The following is a 22196-nucleotide window of genomic DNA, read 5'->3' on the forward strand; positions in this document are numbered from 1 at the left end:
CAACTTTAAGGATTTTTAAAAATATTTTTACAGAAAAACAATACAAAAAAAATTCTAATCAAGAATAAGATTTTTGCCCTAATATCAAATGTGTGACTAGAGAAGAAAATAAAAATATGACCTAACATGGATTTTCTTGATAAAGAAAAATATGATTGTGCCTGGTAACAAGTGCATGTAAAATGGCTAGAAATAGCATTTTAGCTTAGTGTAAAGCTGATAATTTACACAAGTTTTATTTCTATTTCTTCTGCTCCAAACTTACTTCAAACTTCTCTGTCTGCTCGTATGAATGTAACACATCATAAGAAAGTGTTTCACTGCTGTTCAAATGCACTTTGGATCGCATCATTTATATGTATAAATGTTTTCCATCTGAAAGGACTAAATATTAAATGAAACAAATGACAATAAAATGCAAAGTAATCTCTTCAGTAATCAAAATACTTTTTGAATGTAACTGTATTCTAATTACCAATTATTTAAATTGTAACTGTAGTGGAATACAGTTACTTATATTTTGTATTTTAAATACGTAATCCCATTACTTGTATTCTGTTACTCCCCAACACTGGATTTTAAAACAACATTGTGTGCAAGGAGAGATTTGCTTCAAAGATGTAAATGGTGTGAACAGTGTAAATAAAACAAAACTACACTGTGTACATACAAAGACAATTTTAATGTCACAGCACATTTTACATCATACATAAAGTGCAATCATATGCATTTTATATGAATGGAAAAATATGGCATGAGCACATGTTGTGCCTATCCCCTTAAAGGGTGGTGGGGGGCACTGGGGATTTAGATTGTCATGGCAAAGGAACCTATTCATCTCTACAGTTTTACAAAGCACCCTGTGTATGGAAATTTGGAATGTTCTTTTTAAATTGTAGTATCTGATTAGAGTATTAATAACAATTTTGCAATCTTTACATGTGAAGCAGTGTTTTACACCATGTGAAGACTGAAGATTGGTGTCCAAGTGTGAATTCAATTGAAGTTGGATCTGCCTGAGATGCATTAATAGACTTCCCTTTGAATGTGTACTCTGCTCCCTCTGTAAACAGTTTAAGGCCATGTTAATCATATATCAATCACAATTTATGAAGGATAATCCACGGCAAAAGCCTAGATTATCGAAATGAAGGAAACTATCCTCTCAACTTTTCAATCTCTTATTTCAACTTGATTTTCTTCTCACTACATTTTCTATGTAAAAAATATTTTCAGCTTTGAGTTGAACAACTCTTGTTTTAAAGTACAGAGTTTTTGGCAGTTTAACTTTTTTTTTTTTTTCTATCAATGCTCACCTGTTCCTGCTATGTTCTTACAAGTAGTCCATGATTCAGCAAGCCTAAATGTTTCTAACGAGAACATTAAAACCAGAGTGTTGTTTAGAGCAACAGTTTATGGTAAGAGATTAACATGTGACCATTTTGATAATAAATGTTATAAGAAACCATCACAGAACATCCAGGAACAGTGGTGCCATGCTGTACTGAGATACACTGGACATCTCATCAGTCACTATTCCGTTAAATATGTAGAAAAATTGTCAAGCAGGGGCTTTTGGTGTTCATTCTCTAAATCTTTAAGTTCATGAACCAAATAAGTACATATGCACCCTTGTGTTAAAAATCCAGTTGGCCAAATATATACCTTTTACTGTGACCTGTAATGCAAGAGAAGTTAAGATGTGTGGCGGACAGTTCAAACAATCACATGATGGATGCATGGGAAGTCACACGAAAAGAGAGAATTGATGCACAGGGAGAACACATCACTAATTATTCCATTACCACTCACTTTCAAGTCAGTAACAGTACAAAGTAAAAGAAATAATCACTGTATACAAAAATGCATCAGATTCCCAAATACCAAACAAAATTCTCATAAATCAGTTTAGTGTTTAGTTGTCTTGTGATATCCCTGTGTGTTCTGTGCTGTTTTAGTCTCCATGGCAAGAGTCCAGCTGTGGGGGTGTGTGTGTGTGTGTGTGTGTAAACAAAGTCTGACCAGTTTGCTTTCATGACTGGTTGAGTGCAACTCCATTTGCTCTTTAAAAGGTTCCTTGATTGAACCTCATATTTCCCTCCCGAGCATTAACTGGAGAACCCCCCCCCCCCAAAAAAGTGATCTGAAACTTTTATCAGTTATCAGACCTCCATGTCTGGTGGACTTCCACCTCTTCCGGCACAACCAATAGGAGTTCACAGTTCTTCCCTCGAAGCTGGTGATGCAAGAACTTCCTGTGAAATCATTACAATGTCTAGTGAAGATAAAGCACACCTCCACATGAAAAATTTGTTAAATTGTGGCTTTTAATAACTTTCTTTCTTTCTGTAGAACACAAAAGGAGATGTTTGGCAGAATGACAGCCTCGGTTACTGTTTACTTCCATTGTATGGGAAAAAAATGTAATTAAAGTGAATGGTGACTGAGGATAACATTCTGTCTAAAATCTCCGTTAGTGTTTCATGAAAAAAAAAAAAAAAAAAAGTCGTACGTGTTTGAAACAACAAGAGGATGAGTACATGATGACAAGTTTGATTTTGGGTGAACTATCCCTTTAAGCACTCCACACCTACCTAAGTTCATCGGCTGTTCCAATAGCATGTGGACTGCGCAGTTTTGAGTCCAAGTTATAGTAGACTCCTCCCACCTCTCGAACCCCAATCCAGTGCTGGCGCTTGAGTGGAAGTCGCAGCGGCCCCCAGCGCAGATTCGATGGCATATTCAAGATGAAACCTGTGATATTCGGCAGTGCAATGCTACCAACATCCCTATGGGACAACATATACAGATTTAGTGTGGGGAATGGAAAGGCTTCAGCAGACAGTTTGTTTAAAGGGATAGTTCAGCCAAAAAAAATTGTCAGTCATTGAACCTGTATGACTTTTTTTTTTTTTTTTAACACAAAAGGAGATGTTAGACAGAATGCTAAGTATTGACAGCCCCAATCAACATTTACTTTCATTGCATCTTTTTTTTTTCTCCATTCAATGAAAGTGAATGGTGACCGAGGCTGTCAGTACTTAGAATTCTGCCTAACATCAATTTTTGTGTTCCATGAAATAAAAGAAAGTCTTACAAATTTGGAAAAACATGAGGGTGAATTAATGATAAGAGAATTTTAATTTTTGGCTGAAAAAATTATGACAGCATAAGGGGAAAAAAAAGCACCTTCTCTTGTCCCACCAAACAGCCTCAAATCCACGAGTCTGCAATGCAGCCATGATGACATTCACATCATAGTTGCCATTACCCAGCATGTTTTTCTTGTGGGGTGTGACCAAAGTGCTTGGGGAGAGCCTGTAACAGAAAGAGGAAACAGAACTGAGCCAAAAGAAATGTCAAAATCAGCCTCTTTTAGAAGCACTACATTTTTAACACTGACCTCTGGTATATGTCCTGAAGTGCATCCCTACTGAAAGCTGCTCCATCCTGGAAGACATTGTTTAGGGCATGCAGAGCGCACAGTTCTCGATGCTGCTTTTCATGATAGATAACAGGAGGTTGTGAGGAGGTGGGAGGTGTTCCAGCATTCGGTCTCTCCTCCAGCTCAGACCCACGTCCACCACCAGCTTCTCCTTTCTGCTTGCTGACCTTCCATGGCATACAGCCAAAATCTTGAAAACCCCCTACCCCCCTCCCCTTACCAGAATATGGAGTACTCCCCATTCCTGCTGCTGCTGCTATGTCACCACTATCATCTCCACAGCAACCTCTCAGCTGCTTGGGATGAGTGGCAAGGGGAGGGGAAGTAGCTACTGGGATAAAAGGTTAGCCAGGGCACCTTTTTATTTAAAAGTGAATCAAAAAGGAAATAAGGAAAGCAAATGTGGTCTGTGAAACTGTAGTATCTTTTTAGAAGCTGAGAATTTGATTGAATCCTCTTTCTGTGTTCTTCATATTGTTATTGCATGAAGACATGCTAAGCACCATTGCAACCACTAGGGCAAAGCAGTTCTTTCCATTTTGGGTGACATCAGGGAGGAAAAGGCTTGTAGCTTGACTTGTACAGCTGACTGGGAGTAAATGGGTCAGCAGTGCAGAATCCTGGAAGGGTAGACAACTGCCATAGTAGTCACAACACCGTGAGAACTGCTGTCATGCAGAGAAAACCTTGTCAAAGGAGTAAGAGTGAAAAAGAAATACAGAAAGAGATTTAAACACACACACACACACACACACACACACACACAAGACATACCATATTTCCTCCAAAATAAAGCATTAATTAACATTTACCTAAGGGACAAGAATATGAACTTTTACTCCACTTAAAGGGATAGTTCACCCAAAAATGAAAACACTTTCATTTACTCACCACATCCCAGATGTGTATGACTTTTTTCTTCTTCTGCTGAACGCAAAGATTTTTAGAAGAATATTTCAGCTCTGTAGGTCCATATAATGTGACTAGAACTTTGAAGCTCCAAAAAGTACATAAAGGCAGCAGAAAAGTAATCCATAAGACTCCAGTGGTTTGATCCATGACTTCAGATGCAATCTAGGAATGCACTGATCCAATACTTCGGCTCCGATACTGAAGCTTTTATACGGACTGGGTATCGGTCCGACGAGCCCAGTTCAAATCCGATACTGTGTGTTAGTCATGTTCGTTACTGTCAAGCTCAAATGACATAAAAGAACCATTAAAACACAATTAAAGTGTGAATCTGTGAATCACAAAAGGCTGTGTTTAATAAGTAAATATATAGTATGCACAGCGCCAGTGTGTTAGTAAATGGTGCTGCTCTGTTGACAAACTCACGCACAGCCTGGTGCACTCGCGGCTACTTTTAGTAGAGCCCGACCGATATGGGATTTTTGAGACCGATACAGATTTTAGAGGGGGAAATTTTTCCGATTACCTATATGGTGGCTGATATAGTTAATTTTTGAGCTGGAATGAAAACAGACCTTTTCTATGTGGATTGTTCACCGATTTTGCACCGATATGACTATGCAAAGGTACTCAGAAGGCTGCTTTCTTAAATATTTTTTTTCAAAGAATATTTGACATTATTATTATTATACATTGTCAACAAATTCTAGAAATGAACACTGATCATATCGGTAAAATATACGCCGATACCGGTGAAAGGCTAATATCGGCCGATATTATCAGTCGGGCACTAATTTTTAGCCTTCACAGCAGTGCACAATATTTGAGCGCTACTCAACAGCATCTCAGATATAGATGCTCAATAGTTCGGTTCACTTATAATATGGATTTAGAACGGCACTGGAGGTGCATTTTATCAGAATTTGAATAAGAAGCGAATTAAACTACTGTGACCTTGCCTACAAACGGACACATACAGGACTTCTCGGAGAGTTCAGAATGTTAAAATAAAAGCGTGAGGATTTAAAAAGTGCACGATTTAAATATATTACTGCTGTATTTAAAAGTCAATAATAATAATATTAATAATTTATTATTATATTATTATTGTCATCATTATTATTTTTTTACAATTTATAACAACATTTATGTTGAATGGGTTCCAAAAAATAACTGTGAATAAAAAGTGGACTGATATCTTACAACTAAATTGAACAAAAAAAAAATAGATCTGAATCCTTTAAAGTCCAGATACAAGTTGAAACATTTTTGGGATAAAAAAAAAAAAAAAAAAAAAAAAAAAAAAGGCAAAAATAAAACACTGGTTTCTTTTCTGCTGAAGACTTGAAGTCTGGAATTACTGTTAATTTTGCTGCTACATTATCCAATATAGTAGTTAATAATAAAGTGTTTCTTAATAAGCTATTCATTTATATTAAAATAATGTGTAGTTAGAGGTTTGTGTTTCTTTACATATTAAAGAGCACACCCAATTAGTTCCACACAATAATGTAAAGATATTCTAAACTGATTATGCAAAAAAACAACAACACTGGTATCGGATCGGGATTGACCGATACTGAGATTTCTGATAATGAAATCGAAAGAGAAAAAGTGGTATCGGTGCATCCCTAATGCAATCCAATCAAGTTTTGGGTAAGAACAGACCAATATGTAACTCAATTTACACTATAAATCTTGACATCAGCATTCTTATTTGGCGATCATGATTTCAAGCTCGATTACACTTCCTAGTGCCATCTAGCACTCTGTGCATGCGTCAAGCGCTAGGAACTGTAATCATGCTTGAAATCATGATCATGCCAAGAGACTGCAATGACAATATGTACAGTAAAATAATTAGTTACATTTTGGCCTGTTTTCACCCAAAATCGATTGGATCGCTTTAGAAGACATGGGGTGTTTCTTAATACAAAGAACGTGTTCTCGTTCTTGCGAAAATCAGTCTTTGCTTACTACCTTGAAAGAGCAAACTTGCATGACATGAGGACATAAAATGCATCTATGCGAGTTTTGAGGTGTACATATGTTGATTCAACAACCTCATAACCATTTTCTTTGAGGTGGGTGAAGACGTCAAACAAGTGGACAAGAACATAAGAAAGCAAAAAGAACAGACATTGAGAAACAGCCATGTAGGCTTATGGATTTACTTTTATGCTGCCTTGATGTGCTTTTTGGACCTTCAAAGTTTTGAACCCCATTCAAGATATTCTTCTAAAAATCTTCGTTTGCGTTCTGCAGAAGAAAGAAAGCGATACACATCTGGGATGCATGAGGGTGAATAAGTGATTAAAGAATTTTACATTTTGGGTGAACTATACCTTTAAGGCTAATGTGAATTTGTGAAACTTCCTGCCAGCTAACTAGATGGGTGTATAGCACTTGGTTACGATGAGTAACGATATTTAACACTTTACGCACATGTTTAAAAATGTATCTTGATACATGCTGAACATCTGTACGCCGTCACTCCAAATTTCTCTCTTATTTCATCACAACAACTGCGTTCATACCAATGTGACACTCTGGCTACGTGCTACTCGTTTGGTAGCAATGGACAAAACACTACATTTTAAAACCTCAATGTATTCATTCCTAACTCTTACCTCTGCCTACATGCGATTGTTTAGAGTCTGGGCTGCTTTCGTTGCTCAAAGTTGATGTTATCGCCTCCACACCTTGTTTATTCCTTTGTCTCTTGTACTTTTTCTCTGGCAGCTCTGTGGCTCAACATGAGCATGCGCAAAAATTGGCTTGTCAGGGCTTGCGTCATGAGCAGGTTGCATCCCATGGGACTGTGAAACTTGTCTCGGTCTTCTTCTTTTTTAATGGCGATCCACTCTTTATGAGTATTGTCGCCACCTAATGCACTGGTCAAAGGACCTTATTTCTTATTTGGGTCTGAATTAAATCTTGTAGTGGTGTGTCATACTCCACCCAAATCCCTGGTCCAATCAGAACCCAGGCTTCAGCTAGCGCGTGTTCAGCTCCTCTAGTATCCACACTGAGTTCCTCTTGCTCCAGATCAGGTAGAGTATCCCCATCCATACACACTATAATCTAGATCCTAAACCTGAGTCATATAAAATTTTAAATAGTGCCCTATAAACCAGTCTGTCCTTCAAACCTGTTCCCAAAATATATTCAATCCTCACTGGCTTTTTCTTAAAACTATTAAATAACAAGCTACCATGCACATTTGACTTACTACATATAAAAAAAATACACAATATACAGTTTCAGAGACACCACATACATCACATAACCCATTTTCATGCAAACCCATAAATGCCAACATGATTTCAATACTGTATGTCCCAGTCTTAATCTAGATAATAACACTTCTTCCCTTCTGTTTACTCTCCCTACTGACTATATGATATTATAACACCACCTTCCTGTATTACTATTTTCCCATCTTATTTGCCATTTGTTTATTAACTTCTTCTTTAATACCGATTTTGCCTCCTTTCCCATATGTACTTTGACATCTTCATTTTATCTAGTGCTTTTTTTTTTTACTAGTTTGTAAGCAACCTCATTCCCAAATAGCCCAATATGTGCCAGCACCCAACAAAAATACACCATTATACCAACCTCTTTCAATCTGTTTAATGATGAATACATTTCCAATAATAAGTCTTCTCTATCTGATCTTGAGTGTAGTGTACTTACTAAGGCCGAAGAAGAATCCTAGCATATTACCACCTTTTTCGGTCTGACCTGCTCAATCCATTGCAGTCCTACTATTATCGCAGTTAATTCTGCAGTGTACACAGACAGATCATAGGGCAATTTCAAACTCATCCGTATTTTAAATTTAGGAACAAATACACCTACTCCAAACTTTTGGCTAGTAGGTTCTTTAGAACCATCTGTAAACATTTGCAATATTGAATAAAATTTCTCATTCAGAAAAGTCTTTACCTCATTTCCACTATATCCTTCCTTGGGTGTTTAAACTCGAGTCTACGAGCGGTTCTGGAACCTTCCATGGTGGAGCACCAGAAAGAGGCACATTAGGACAGAAGCTCTTATTGTCAATGTCACATTCCTTGGCCCACTCTCTGTACTTCCACCCAAAACTATTTCCTCCATCACCTGTATACTCCCAGCAATCCTCCAGTACTTTGCGGGTACGATGACTACTCGCTGATCCTTGAAGATTTACCCAGTTATGTCATTGTCAATTTTTCCCTCCTAAGATCTAGAGGCATCTCTCCCATTTCTACCCCAATTGCAACTGTAGGGGATGATTTTATCGCTCCACAACATATTCTTAATGCTCTATACTGTATAATATCTAGTCTTTTCAATAAAGACTTGGTTGCCGATCCATATACAATGCAACCATAATCAAAACAAGAACATATTAGAGCTGTATATATATATATATACACACAACAATGAATTACAACTAGCTCCCCAATTGTAACTGGCAACTGTACGCATACACATATCTCGGTCGCTCACATTTGGGAAATTAATAAGAGATTTACTGGAAATGAATTTGCCTATTTTTTCCCCCTCCTTAATAAAATAGAATAAAATGAAAAGCACCAACTCTGGGGTTTAATGGTGTAGTAGAAAACAAGTAGAAACCAGACATCTACATTTATACCTGCTGTCATCTTAAACATCTGTGGTATGTGAGCAGTCGTGCTGTTTTTCATTTAGTGTTAAATGTGTCACTTTGAGAAAGCAGATGACAAGCACCGATTATTACATTCCAGGTGTTCTGAGAAAATGTAATGTATAACAACCCACAAACAAGTTAACTAGGGTTTTATAGAGGTAATGAAATATACTACATATCAATATACTAGCTAAATATCAAAACAATTATTATAGTTCCCCTCATTCCTAGCTCCTGAACTTTTTTCACAATTTAGAATACATTTTAAGGGAAATCTATTGAATGGGTTTTGACAAATATGGGTGGGACGGTCCCTACCACTTTTTGCCTTGACCAAATTTGTTCCTTCTGCTTTTTGAAATAGCTTTCTTCAGGTAAGTGTCTAATGTAGAAGAAACATTGCCAGTTCTTAAAAGGGAGTTTCCATTTCATTTGTGTACATACGCTATAATAAGTGGCAATCTGGCACTGGAATGTGTTATTTTAAATGTTATGATGAGTGCTTGTTGCGGCTGTTATAAGTAACATTGAGTTACATGTGACAGCAGCAGTAGCCTATTCTGTCACGCATACAGACTTGCGCTCTGCTCGTTCTGCTTTTCTGCAGCTCATGCTCTTGTCCAGTTAAATCGCAAAGCAAAATGCAAACAGATGTGTCCATATTCAGGATATACAACCACTGATGTACAGATGTAATCTGGGTTAATTAAAAGTAAAAACTAAGGCAGATTAAAACTGGGAACTCATTGTACTAGGTCAAATATTTACTACCTTACCGATCAGTCACCATGTGTAGAAAATTGTTGATCCATGTATTTGTCCACAAACTGACGAAAACCCAGGACCAACAGTTGCAGATATAGAGATAAAGTTATCAAATTAATTATGTGAAATATTTAAGTGCTTGAGTTGGTCATGAAGAATGACTATTTATCAAAACAGTTAAAGGTTATTTGAAATAACCTGTTCATAACCTAATTAATATTCATGAGTTTCGTGATGTCACAACAGCACTCTGCCCCAAACTGTCCCCACCACTTTTTTAAAACAAAGGGACGCCCCTGGTTGTGGGTCAGTTTGAACCATTTCAATTTTTGTGTTGTCTGAAATACTCCTTGAAATGTTGTGACTTTTCTGCATTTATCGTCATAAACATGCATGCAAAGTGTGGACCCACTGATATGTTGTGGAATGTGAATACATAATTTCTATCGCGATTTTGATGTTTGCGGTCAATTTGACCCACACTTTCATGTTTAAAGGCAGCTGCACAGACCTAAAATAACAATATTTCTTTGATATATGTTGTTATGCTGGTTTCTCACTACCCTCTAAGGGGAAAAAGGAGATTTTACACACTTTTTGCAGTAACAGACTTTGTCAGACAAAGATGGTAAAAATGAGCTCATTTGATTGAGTTGTCTAAAATACTGGTTAAACTATTTTGATCTCCATTGATTTTATTTATTTATTTATTTTTAGCTTTTTTAGGGTCATGAACATGCATGCAAATTGTAAACACACTGATGTGTTGTGGAAAGTCTATATACACTATATTGCCAAAAGTATTCGCTCACCTGCCTTTAGACGCATATGAACTTAAGTGACATCCCATTCTTAATCCATAGGGTTTAATATGATGTCGGCCCACCCTTTGCAGCTATAACAGCTTCAACTATTATGGGAAGGCTTTCCACAAGGTTTAGGAGTGTGTTTATGGGAATTTTTGACCATTCTTCCAGAAGCGCATTTGTGAGGTCAGACACTGATGTTGGACGAGAAGGCCTGGCTCGCAGTCTTCGCTCTAATTCATCCCAAAGGTGCTCTATTGGGTTGAGGTCAGGACTCTGTGTAGGCCAGTCAAGTTCTTCCACACCAAACTCGCTCATCCATGTCTTTATGGACCTTGCTTTGTGCACTGGTGTGCAGTCATGTTGGAACAGGAAGGGGCCATCCCCAAACTGTTCCCACAAAGTTGGGAGCATGGAATTGTCCAAAATCTCTTGGTATGCTGAAGCATTCATAGTTCCTTTCACTGGAACTAAGGGGCCAAGACCAGCTCCTGAAAAACAACCCCATACCGTAATCCCTCCTCCACCAAACTTCACAGTTGGCACAATGCAGTCAGACAAGTACCGTTCTCCTGGCAACCGCCAAACCCAGACTCATCCAGTGGCGGCGTGCTTTACACCACTGCATCCGACGCTTTGCATTGCACTTGGTGATGTATGGCTTGGATGCAGCTGCTCGGCCATGGAAACCCATTCCATGAAGCTCTCTACGCACTGTTCTTGAGCTAATCTGAAGGCCACATGAACTTTGGAGGTCTGTAGTGATTGACTCTGCAGAAAGTTGGCGACCTCTGCGCACTATGCGCCTCAGCATCCGCTGACCCTGCTCTGTCATTTTACGTGGCCTACCACTTCGTGGCTGAGTTGCTGTCATTCCCAATCGCTTCCACTTTGTTATAATACCACTGACAGTTGACTGTGGAATATTTAGTAGCGAGGAAATTTCACGACTGGACTTGTTGCACAGGTGGCATCCTATCACAGTACCACGCTGGAATTCACTGAGCTCCTGAGAGCGGCCCATTCTTTCACAAATGTTTGTAGAAGCAGTCTGCATGCCTAGGTGCTTCATTTTATACACCTGTGGCCATGTAAGTGATTGGAACACCTGAATTCAATTATTTGGGTGGGTGAGCGAATACTTTTGGCAATATAGTGTATAATTTGTCATTGGTAAATAAATGGGCCTGTATTTTAAGTTGTGCAGATATATTTTTTCCCTCTATAAATACAGTTTATATTTCATATGTTCTCATATCGTTTTTTTCTTTTGTAATCTGTGACAAGTCATAAAATTAAAGCTTTACTGTTTTTGATTGCATTTAAACTGTGTGGGTCAATTTGTCTTTAACATATGTTTCCAACAAAATGAGGAATAAACATAGTTTACAGTTCATGTTCTCAAGAGAGAAAAAAAAAGGAAATATATATATATATATATTCAGTCTCTAACAGGCCACAATAAAGGTTTCCTGTTTTTACCTGATTCCTTTCCTGATTTCGTTTTTCATAGTGTGATTTGTGGTGAATTGCATGGAAACCAAGTAGGGTGAATTTGATAGTAAAATGTGATAGAGCTGAGAATACTTCAGACTAATTTATAGCTGAAAGCATAACCACATTTTTATAAACATAACACAAAGGGCAGGTGACATTTACAAATTACACATGTTTCCAATTCTGTGGGCACAGATTGGACATTGATACCTCAAAACCTCTCTCATCTCCTCACTTCTCTAAGTTTTGCAGTCACCTTTTTGCTACAAATGAGTAAAGTATCCTTTAGCTCTCATTTCTACTATTCTCACCTGCACTCTTGAATCTTGGGCCATCTTGCTGCTCTAAAAACTACCATGAATAATGACTACTGCATCTGCTCACTGGCTACAAAAAGCAAGAGCAGCCTTGATACCCTTTTAGTCCCTCCAGAAACTGGTCAAGGGAAGACAATATTCCCCAAGAAATCCAGATGTGTTAATAGCTAACTGAGGCACAACCTACCAAGTTAACAACGTTTCCATTCATATTCAGAAGTTAGTTTGTAGCATTGAGAAGTTTTCAAATTTTTCACCTCCTTTAGTATAATTTATTTTATCATGTTAATACTGGCAGAGGCTTACAAATGAGGTGAAACAAGGCCGATCAGTGCTTCAGTCAAACCTATAAAATTAAAGCTTTATTGTATGTTACGACAACAGTCACAATGTTGAACCTAATTATGTCAGACATGGCCTAGATAGGCAAGACAGACTCGATATGACAGCCACTTAAAATGAGCAAACCAACAAAACTTTTTGTATTTATTTTATGAACAAGTACGAAAGTAAGTTTTCATAATGTCAAGGTGTCATACGTTTTTTTCCCCACCCAAATATGGGCAAAGCTTTAAGAACAATAGCTCATTTAGAAAGCTGCATGGTCAGGGCATCTATGAGCTCCTGTTTCTTGGTTCCTGTTGTTCGTACTCCAAACTGCTTGCAGGCATCTTTCAGAACAGGTACAGTCAGTTTGCACAAAGTGCCCTTTGCCACGAGGTCTCTGAGCTCCTGCTCAGACATCTCAACTTTTGGCTTCTTTTCAGCACCACCACCACCAGATTCAGCTGTGCAATAGGATGTACAGTGTTGTTAAAGAGAGACAGCAGTTCAAAGCATATTAAATCATACTGCTCTGTTTTTTCACTTGCGGTACTCCAGTGTGTTATTCATGCTTTATATCAATATAAAATCATCTCCAATCTCACCAGGCTTGTGCTTAGCTGCAGGCTTTCCTTCGGGGTTATAGCCTAGAGGACAGACTAAATCTTTAAACTCTTGAGCCAACGAGCCAAGATGATCATCTATCATTTTTACCTTTGGCACTAATGAGGGTAAAAAGAGTGTGAGACATTAAGAGAGAAAAATGAGAAAAAGTTTATTTTCAAAAAACAATTCAGAACACTGCAAATACTTGTAAAATCCTCAATGGGCTCAGGTGCAAGCATGTCCAAAGCCAAAGCTTCCAGATTCCTGTAGTGCTGTTGCAGTATTGGGTTTTCATATGCATCACTCCTGTAAATACATAAGATTTACAAATCAATTAACACTCCTTGACTGAAGAATGGCATGTAATTAAAGTATGCTCTGGAATGAGTGTGCTCAGAGTGTCAAGACAAACCACACACTTGTATTTAAAGCAGAGCTTGTGCACAATCTCTTTCATCTTGTCCACCTGCTCATCAGAGGCTGAGGGACACCTGTGAGCATCCAGAGTGCGTATGTCATCAGCATAGGGCAGGAAAATCACATGAAAGCCTAAATAACAGAAGCACACAATTTTTAACATGAAGACTTAACACATTACAATATATGTTATAATTTTGTGATATGATATTGTAAATGAAAATAACACTTTGATAGCAATTACCTGGAGGTGTTGCCTGTGTTTGACTCTTATCCAGCTCTTCTCTTTGGGGAACCAGTGCAACAAACCGAGGTGGAGTGTTACGGCGAGGGATGTATTTGCACAGCGCAAACGCATTTTTCTCACTGCACTTCAAAAGCAGAGCTGTAAACATACAGGAGCTTCCTAGGGTACACCAAAGAAAAATATAAAACTGCACAACACCTTTCCGGGCAGTGGTAGCTCAGCGGTTAAGGCTCTGGGTTACTGATCAGAAGGTCGGGGGTTCAAGCCCCAGCATCGCCAAGATGCCACTGTTGGGCCCTTGAGTAAGGCCCTTGACCCTATCTGCTCCAGGGGCGCCGTATCATGGCTGACCCTGCACTCTGACCCCAGCCTAACTGGGATATGTGAAAAAGAAGAATTTCACTGTATATGTGCAAATGTATAATGTGTGATAAATAAAGAAAATTATTATTATTAATTATCAAAACATGTGAGACCCATGTTCCAAATGAATATCTGAGAACTGGAAGAATTGCTTACTGTCTACTTCTTTTCAACATTTGCTTAATACATGAACAAATGAAGACTTGCCTGATATCTGCTCTTCCTCAGGATATATAAAGAGTGCAGGCCGTAAATGATGGTGCAGTTTGAGGCGGTCCATGGGCTTAAACCCCATCAGCACCAAACCAGGATCATCAAACTTCTTAATCTCATCCACCTCATCCTTCACCATCACAATCTGCTTGTTCCCATAAACCTTTATGAGAATATTAAGTATAAAAAGATAATACAGTTAGAAAATTTTAAATAAGTGACAAATAACAAATGATATAGCAAGCAACAAACATTTTCACCCTGTGAAATCAAAATTAAAGTTTTGCTGCTTTTAGTCCTTTCCAATAAACTTTTAAATTATTTATATTCTAGTTTACTTCTAAACATCGACAAAATTTGTTTTCAGAAGATAAAAGCATTTAAAATCTCCATTCTCTCTCTCTTCCAGCTAAAAAGACTCAGGAACACCCATTACGTCATACAGAGGTTCAGAAACCTTATCCAATGAAATGCTTTCTGGACCCTCCCCCTACAACTGATCAGTGCATCTGGCTGTTTTCTAAATGGTGTTGATCATGCCTTCACGGGCACTTCGAAGGGAGCACAATTCATGCTGTAAGGTCGATCCAAACAGAATTCCGAAAAAGAATCGCTTTAAAAGTGTGTTCTGACTGACTGTTATCACCTTTCAGCCATCTGAAGCTCTCACAGAGAAGATTAATTGTCTTCGAAGGGAATAGGGCATAGGGATGATCGCTTCTGAATGGGACGCACCAACATGGTAGCGGGACGCGAGGAAATTTGCTGGAGTTTATTTATATTTTTTGTGCAGCCGGAGGTTTCTTTGGATGTACAGCTCGAGTAAGTGTTCTTTATTCTTTATGCTAAGTGTATTGTGATTCAAAACATACATATATTATCTTTTACTCGCTTGTTTCTCATTTATCTGCACTGGACTTGCACAATGGCTCCGGCCTTGTTGTAAGCAGAGATCACGATGTGCTGTATGCGTTCGTGGGCTGGTTATCTATTTATGTTGTCAGTTAGATCATCTTTCGGTTCTCAAGTCTTTTGAAAAGCTGGCCAGCATTGAGATCACTTCTCAAGTTTCCACGGGGACTTTAGGTATAGTATAGCTTGATTATGGTGACATATAGCGACATATAAAGGTGCATTTACCTGTGCCCTCTTTGTGTCGCTTGGTAGAAGAAGGCTGCCACTGTGGGTATGGAAGATACGGGTTTTACTGCGGACAGGTTCGTTATTATCTCTGGAAAGTCTGACAGCAGAAGGTTTGGTGGCAGTCCGGGACAACACATATACACCAACTGCTAAATTGACACCTTCTCCGAGGGAGAATGTTAACCTTAGACACAGTGAAAACAAACAGGTAAATGAAAGGATTGCGTTCTGGAACTATGTTATAGCTATTTAAAATGGTCAAGAAAAAGAGAAGCTTTGCTATAAGCAAATTCCAACATTAAAAAGACAAACTCATTTCCTGCATTTTGACAGTCATAAAAAATAAACACATATGCCTACACTATTTCCTAAAGTAAACTACAGTAAATTCTCCATAAAAAAAACCCAAAAACAAACACAAGCAGCTATAAAAATCTTTTTGGTAGACAGGCATGTCCAGTGCTCTCTTTACCTGCTCTGAGCCCTTTTCTTTAACTCTTTAGCTCTGACCCTCTTCTGCAAGTCCTCAAGTTTTTCACAGGGCTCAAGCTGGAGACCAAGCTCACGCTCCTCTTCAGGGGGGCTTACAATATCACAGAAGAACAGGGAAACATTAAATCCTCCGGGCTTTGTAAGATGCATCAAGTCTACAACCACACCTGAGGAAGAAACAGAGGTACGATCATCTGCAAGGGCAGACGCTACACAATTTCCAGTGAATGTCAATGAAATCTTGTTATTTTCCCTTTCTGTTGAGCCAACCTGTCTCTTTAAGGTCAGCAGCCTTTGTTCGAGCCTGTCTGTCTTTTGCATTGTCTCCTCCATGAGGGTTGTCCCTACAAGTGAAGATCATGAGGCGTTTATGTGACAGTCGCAGCTTGATGTCACTGTAAAGGTTGGAACAGCACCACAGAGCATCTCCAAGGGAAGTTTCCCCACTGCCCATGATCTCTGCAGCCAACTCAGCTCCTTTTTCACCACGCAGTTTATCAATATCCTGCACACGCTGAGCTCCTTTAAAGGGAATCACAACTTGATGAGATAGATTCACCTAAACAAATGCATAATCTGAAAGCATGAAGGGGTAGTGACCCACCAGGTGAATCCAAGTCATGGTAGACGTAGACATGCTTGAACGAGTTTCTGGGGTTCTTGCTCTGCTTAGTCCCATAGAATACCAAAGCAGCCAGGTCTTTGTCACTGCTTATGATCTTACTGGTGTACACACTGCGCACACACTAGATACAAGGGAGAATAATGTCAAATAGGCATATCAAAGATTGTTTTATTAACTCTACCATTCCTACTGCCCTCAAACTTTTTCATATTAATTAACCTCATCTGGATAATTTAAATGAGGGTTTTTGGTAGGTTGTAATTTAGAGAATTTGTTAAAAGGGACAACCTAAAAGGGATAGTTCACCCAAAAATGAAAATTCTCTCACCATTTACTCACCCTCATGCCATCCCAGATGTGTATGATTTAATACACAATTAGGTCCATATAATGCAAGTTAATGGTTGCATTGTGAGGACAACTTTGAAGGCCAAAAATCACACAAAGGCAGCGTAAAAGTAAGCCATAAGACTCCAGTGGTTAAATCCATATCTTCAGAAGCAATAAAAGTGTGGGTGAGAAACAGATTATTTAAGTCCTTTTTTTGCTATACATTATCCTGCCTAGCAGATGGCGATATGCACAAAGAAACAAGAGAAGAATGTGAAAGTGAAGATTTATAGTAAAAAAGGACTTAAATATTGATCTGTTTCTCACCCACACCTATCTTTTATTCTATTTCTTCTGAAGATATGGTTTAAAACACAGTAGTCATATGGATTACTTTTATGCTGCCTTTATGTGCTTTTTGGAGCTTCAAAGTTCTAATCACCATTAACTTGCATTGTATGGACTTAGCTGAAATATTCTTCTAAAAATCTTTATTTGTGTTCTGCAGAAGAAAGAAAGTCATCGACACATCACAAGTGGTGGCTTAGCAGTTAAGGCTCTGGGTTACTGATCAGAAGGTTGGGGGTTCAAGCCCCAGTACTTTCAAGATGCCACTGTTGGGCCCTTGAGCAAGGCCCTTGACCCTATCTGCTCCAGGGGCGCTGTATCATGGCTGACCCTGCAATCTGACCCCAGCTTAGCTGGGATATGTGAAAAAAAAAAAAGAATTTCACTGTATATGTGTAAATGTGTGATAAATAAAATAAATTTAAATAAACGATGAGAGAATTTTCATTTTTGTGTGAACTGTCCCTTTAATATTCTTTTCTTTTATTGTGATTTCCAATGTGTGCTTATCTGATGTATTTTCTACATGAATTCAGTCACTATATTGCTACGCAGAAAAAACACAAAAATAAGAGATATGAATGAATGAGTCTTGTTACAGTTTAAATGGTTATACTCACTTGCATGGTCATGTCAAAATTTGATGGCTCTCCATCCTCACCGTTGATGAACATCTCTTTGGACGCATCAACCAAAAACACCAGGCTGTCACGGCCACTGACTTTGTAATCACCTAAAAAGTTTAAAAGTATGTAATGCAAATGTAATCTAAGGTGTAACAGAGTGCAAAACGTGCAGACTGTACTGTGGAGATAATTAATGTAGTTCACTGCTAACCTCCAGCTTCTTATTCGTCCCCCTCAACCTCATCATCTTCGTTTTGATAGTATTCTTTCCACTCCGCCATTATTCTCCGCTTTCTTTAAGAACAGTGTCAGGGCTCCAACAAAGCAAAATCCCATAAACGGCAGGTTTGGCACTTCTCCCCGTTGAGCAATCATTTGAGAACTGCGCATCACTGAACGACCGCCCCTGCAGCCAAAATGCGCCACAATTTGAGTGACAGCTGCACTAGCCAATCACTGACGACAGTTGAAAAGGCATGAACCAATGAGGAGGCAAGAGCGAAGTGACTGGTCGATCCATGCACGAGGAAGTAAACTAAAGTTTACGAGGTCCGCTTTGGCATGTTCAATTTGGCAAGCATGTCTACTAGTTATGGTATTCTGAGGTAAAGATCTTTAAAACAGTTCATTCAGTATTTATCATCACACTCGTTCGCCATAAAATGAAGGTTGTTGATTCTGTGGTCGGCATGAACACCGTCATGCGTGATTTTGGAAAGTTCGCCATCTAATAGATGTTTCGAAGACGTATCTGCGCATGCACCCATTGGTTGGTTCCCCTAATGAATAAGCACATTTGTCATGACACAAGGATGACGAAGCGGCTCCTGAACACTGTGGCGGATCTGTCAAACTCCCATGTTTCATTTTGTTCTTGAAATAATTTAAACTCACAACGAATGCGAGTTTTGTATTTTTGCCTGTTTTTATGATCTTGAATGTGAGCCAACTGTTAAGTCTGGTTTTTCGAGTTTAGTGTGCGAGAAATTCAAGCAAAGCTACAAAGCTAGCTGTAACGTCGGTGCTCTGCGGTGTTTAAACACACGTTTGTCTAAAGCTATAGCGATGGATGTTGACAGCTCCTACAACGTGAAGTTGTACATTTACGACATTTCAAAAGGACTGGCCCGGCAACTCAGTGCCATGATGCTGGGTGAGTTCTTCAGCTAGTCGGCTAAAGTTGTTCAGGGAAGTTGGTTGATGCTTAGCTTTGAAAATACATAAACACATGAATACGATACATTGAAAGTGTGATTCGAAATATTTAAATACATTACTGACTAAAGTATTGTGTATCTAAATTGACAGGAAGGCAACTCGAGGGAATATGGTGAGTATTTTTTAACCTTTTTGGAAAACCTGCTACATAAGTAAGCAGAATTAAATTATTTAGAAAACGTAATTAGGCATAGGCTTGCCTGAAATGAAAATTCAGTCATCACTTACTCACCCTGATGTCGTTTCAAACCCGTTTGGCTTTCTTTCTTCCATGGAACAGGAGAGGAGAATGTTTGAAGAATGTTGACACTTGAGGTCCATCGATAGTGGATTTCGCCAATATCAATAACCTCTCGGTTACTATGTAACTTCTGTTCCCTGAGACAAAGGGAACGAGATATTGCGTGCTAACGCATATTCTGTCATTATTTAACCAGCCTTATGTTGTTCCAAACCCATATGACTTTCTTAATTGCATGTTACTGACCGCATCAGTCCCCATTCTCTTTCATTGTATTGGAAACAGCAGTGTCAACTAGAGGTAGGCTGATGTATCGGTACCGATTTTTATTTTATTTTATTCCTCCGTGTTCCTCTTTGCTCGCTGCTGGACGATTCCACAGTTAGAACAGCTTGGTTACAGTATAACAGTTACGGCTAGTCTTCTGAAGTGATCCAGTTGATTTTGGGTGAGAACAGACTAAAATGTAACTCCCTTTTCACTGTACATCTTACCATGCAGTCTCTAGGCATGATCATTATTTCAAGCTCGATTAAATTTCCTAGTGCTTGATGCATATGCAGAGCACTAGATGGCGCAAGAGGAAGTGTAAAGGAGACGGCTGTCAAGATGTACATTGAAAAAGAAGTTACAGTTTGGTCTGTTCTTTCCCAAAACCAACTGGATTGCTTCAGAAGACATTTATTAAACCACAGGAGTGGAGATAGATTATGTTTATGATGGCTTTATTCTCTTTTTGGAGCTTCAAATGTCTGGTCACCATTCACTTGCATTGTATGGACCTACAGAGCTGAGATACTCTTCTAAAAATCTTCATGTGTGTTCAACAGAAGAAAGTCATACACATCTTAGATGGCATGAAGGTGAGTAGATCAGAGAATTTTCATTTTTGGGTGAACTATCCTTTAAACCTTTTTTCAAATCGATTTACAGAATATTACAAATATTTCTTACTCTTTCCTCACTGTGACAGGCACCAACATATAAGCTACAAGAGTCTCAGATGCCATTCATTGTTCAATCAAAATCGCAGTAATAACCAGAAAAATCCATGCCCTTGCTTCAATTTAGACGTGAAAATACGCAGTGAAGTGAGGATACAAATATGGATGAATATTGTCAATGTTGAAAGTTTAAGACAGCAAATCCCCACCAGGTGTCAGTGATTGTTTTTATTTCAATTCTAGAGGCCGCTGTTATACTGTAACCAAGCTGTTCTAACTGTGGAATCGTCCAGCAGCGAGCAAAGAGGAACACGGAGGAATAAAAAAAAAAAAAAATCGGTACCGATACATCGGCCTACCTCTAGTTGACACTGCTGTTTCCAATACAGTGAAAGTGAATGGGGACTGACTGACGTGGTCAGAAACATGCAATTAAGAAAGTCATATGGGTTTGGAACAACATGAGGCTGATTAAATAATGACAGAATTTTCAATTTCTAAATGTTTTTTTATGATATACTGTACAAATACTGAGATGTACATATTTAGGTCTAAACAAGAAATGCACATTCTTTATTTTAATGTATTGTTCTTTGATTATTTAATACAGGCACACCTCTATAGTGGCTTATGGGGAAGAGTTATTCTTTGGAGGAGGGGGCATTTCAAGCTGCCATCCGGTAAGAGATGATTAATCAATTAATATGCATTTGATGTGTGCTGCAGCTTGTTTTTCAAGGTATTTGAATAGCAAAGACAGATATCTGAAATGTCACTATGTCACATAAGTTAGAGTCATTACAAAAGTTATTGGGCCTAATGATTGTTACCCAGCAAAATTATCTCATGTTTCAGGGTGGTACACTTCTAGGTATGCCTGATTCCATAGTGGATCTTGGAAACACAGAAGTTCCTCGAGACCTCTTTCTGGAATATCTCTCTTCTCTCAGTGAGTCTGTTTATAGGTCAGTATATCTTTGCTTTTGGATGTAACAGGAAACTGCATTGATTGTTAAAATTCAGTTATGTTAAAGCCTCACAAATCTCTACAACCAACTCTGTCCCATATTGCTGCCCTCTCTTTCCTTAGACCTGAAAAATACCACCTTTTTGAACACAACTGCAACAACTTCAGTTGTGAGGTAGCCCAGTTTTTAACTGGAGCCAAGATTCCCTCATACATCACTGATCTCCCATCTGAGGTGCTTGCAACGTAAGTCTGACCTTTATAATTGTTCACCTTTTGTAATCAAAGATGTCACTGATATTAGTAGTATTTTTCGTACTACTAATAACTGGATTAAATGACACTGTTTCTTTTCCATAGACCTTTTGGCCAAGCACTCCGTCCTCTTCTAGATTCTGTCACCATCACTCCACCTGGGAGCAATGGCATAAATGGATTTGGCCAGAAGTAGATCTGGCTGCATCTAAGAATCTAAAATTGAAACAGCCATAAAGCTTGTGTATCAGACTTTCAGGATAATTAACTTACCAATTGTGCCTTTTCAGTGAAAGAAAACAGTGTAAACAAAAGCTTTTTGTTTTGTTTTTTAATATAAAAGCAGGTCTTCCAGATTTCCTTCTCAGTGCCTCATAATAAGGTGATGGGAGTATTTCCTCTTGAACTGTCTAATGTTCCTTTTAGTGATATGCA

The 22196-nt window shown here is 38.5% G+C and overlaps 3 protein-coding genes across 10 annotated transcripts; 1 reads left to right on the forward strand and 2 right to left on the reverse strand.

Moving 5' to 3' along the window:
- Positions 1–663: 663 nt before the first annotated feature.
- Positions 664–7154, reverse strand: LOC127423358 (josephin-1-like). 7 transcript variants are annotated; one of them, XM_051667595.1, is made up of 7 exons: positions 6988–7154; positions 3404–4131; positions 3190–3318; positions 2595–2789; positions 2169–2255; positions 1317–1370; positions 664–1063 (listed from the first exon to the last, which is right to left on the reverse strand). In XM_051667595.1, the coding sequence occupies exons 2-6, from the start codon at positions 3685–3687 to the stop codon at positions 1361–1363; spliced, it is 705 nt and encodes a 234-aa protein (XP_051523555.1). In that variant the 5' UTR covers positions 3688–4131; positions 6988–7154; the 3' UTR covers positions 664–1063; positions 1317–1360. The 7 variants fall into 7 exon arrangements, with proteins under 7 accessions (XP_051523555.1, XP_051523558.1, XP_051523554.1 ...); XM_051667598.1 differs by lacking the exon at positions 2169–2255; XM_051667594.1 differs by having other exon boundaries at positions 664–1370.
- A 5588-nt stretch (positions 7155–12742) lies between these two features.
- On the reverse strand, positions 12743–18515 carry LOC127423669 (X-ray repair cross-complementing protein 5-like). Its single transcript, XM_051668181.1, has 12 exons — positions 18348–18515; positions 18131–18243; positions 16812–16953; positions 16478–16729; positions 16188–16374; positions 15713–15899; positions 14567–14735; positions 13994–14155; positions 13752–13881; positions 13538–13638; positions 13332–13448; positions 12743–13190 (listed from the first exon to the last, which is right to left on the reverse strand). Exons 2-12 carry the CDS (start codon positions 18182–18184, stop codon positions 12988–12990), a joined length of 1704 nt encoding a protein of 567 aa, XP_051524141.1. The 5' UTR covers positions 18185–18243; positions 18348–18515; the 3' UTR covers positions 12743–12987.
- A 26-nt stretch (positions 18516–18541) lies between these two features.
- LOC127423676 (desumoylating isopeptidase 1-like) lies at positions 18542–22117 on the forward strand. 2 transcript variants are annotated; one of them, XM_051668194.1, is made up of 6 exons: positions 18748–19289; positions 19445–19466; positions 21150–21219; positions 21395–21504; positions 21630–21752; positions 21867–22117. In XM_051668194.1, the coding sequence occupies exons 1-6, from the start codon at positions 19202–19204 to the stop codon at positions 21955–21957; spliced, it is 504 nt and encodes a 167-aa protein (XP_051524154.1). In that variant the 5' UTR covers positions 18748–19201; the 3' UTR covers positions 21958–22117. The 2 variants fall into 2 exon arrangements, with proteins under 2 accessions (XP_051524155.1, XP_051524154.1); XM_051668195.1 differs by lacking the exons at positions 18748–19289; positions 19445–19466 and adding an exon at positions 18542–18741.
- Positions 22118–22196: the final 79 nt, after the last annotated feature.

This window comes from Myxocyprinus asiaticus, chromosome 32 (assembly GCF_019703515.2).
Source record: "Myxocyprinus asiaticus isolate MX2 ecotype Aquarium Trade chromosome 32, UBuf_Myxa_2, whole genome shotgun sequence".
Taxonomy (NCBI): domain Eukaryota; kingdom Metazoa; phylum Chordata; class Actinopteri; order Cypriniformes; family Catostomidae; genus Myxocyprinus; species Myxocyprinus asiaticus.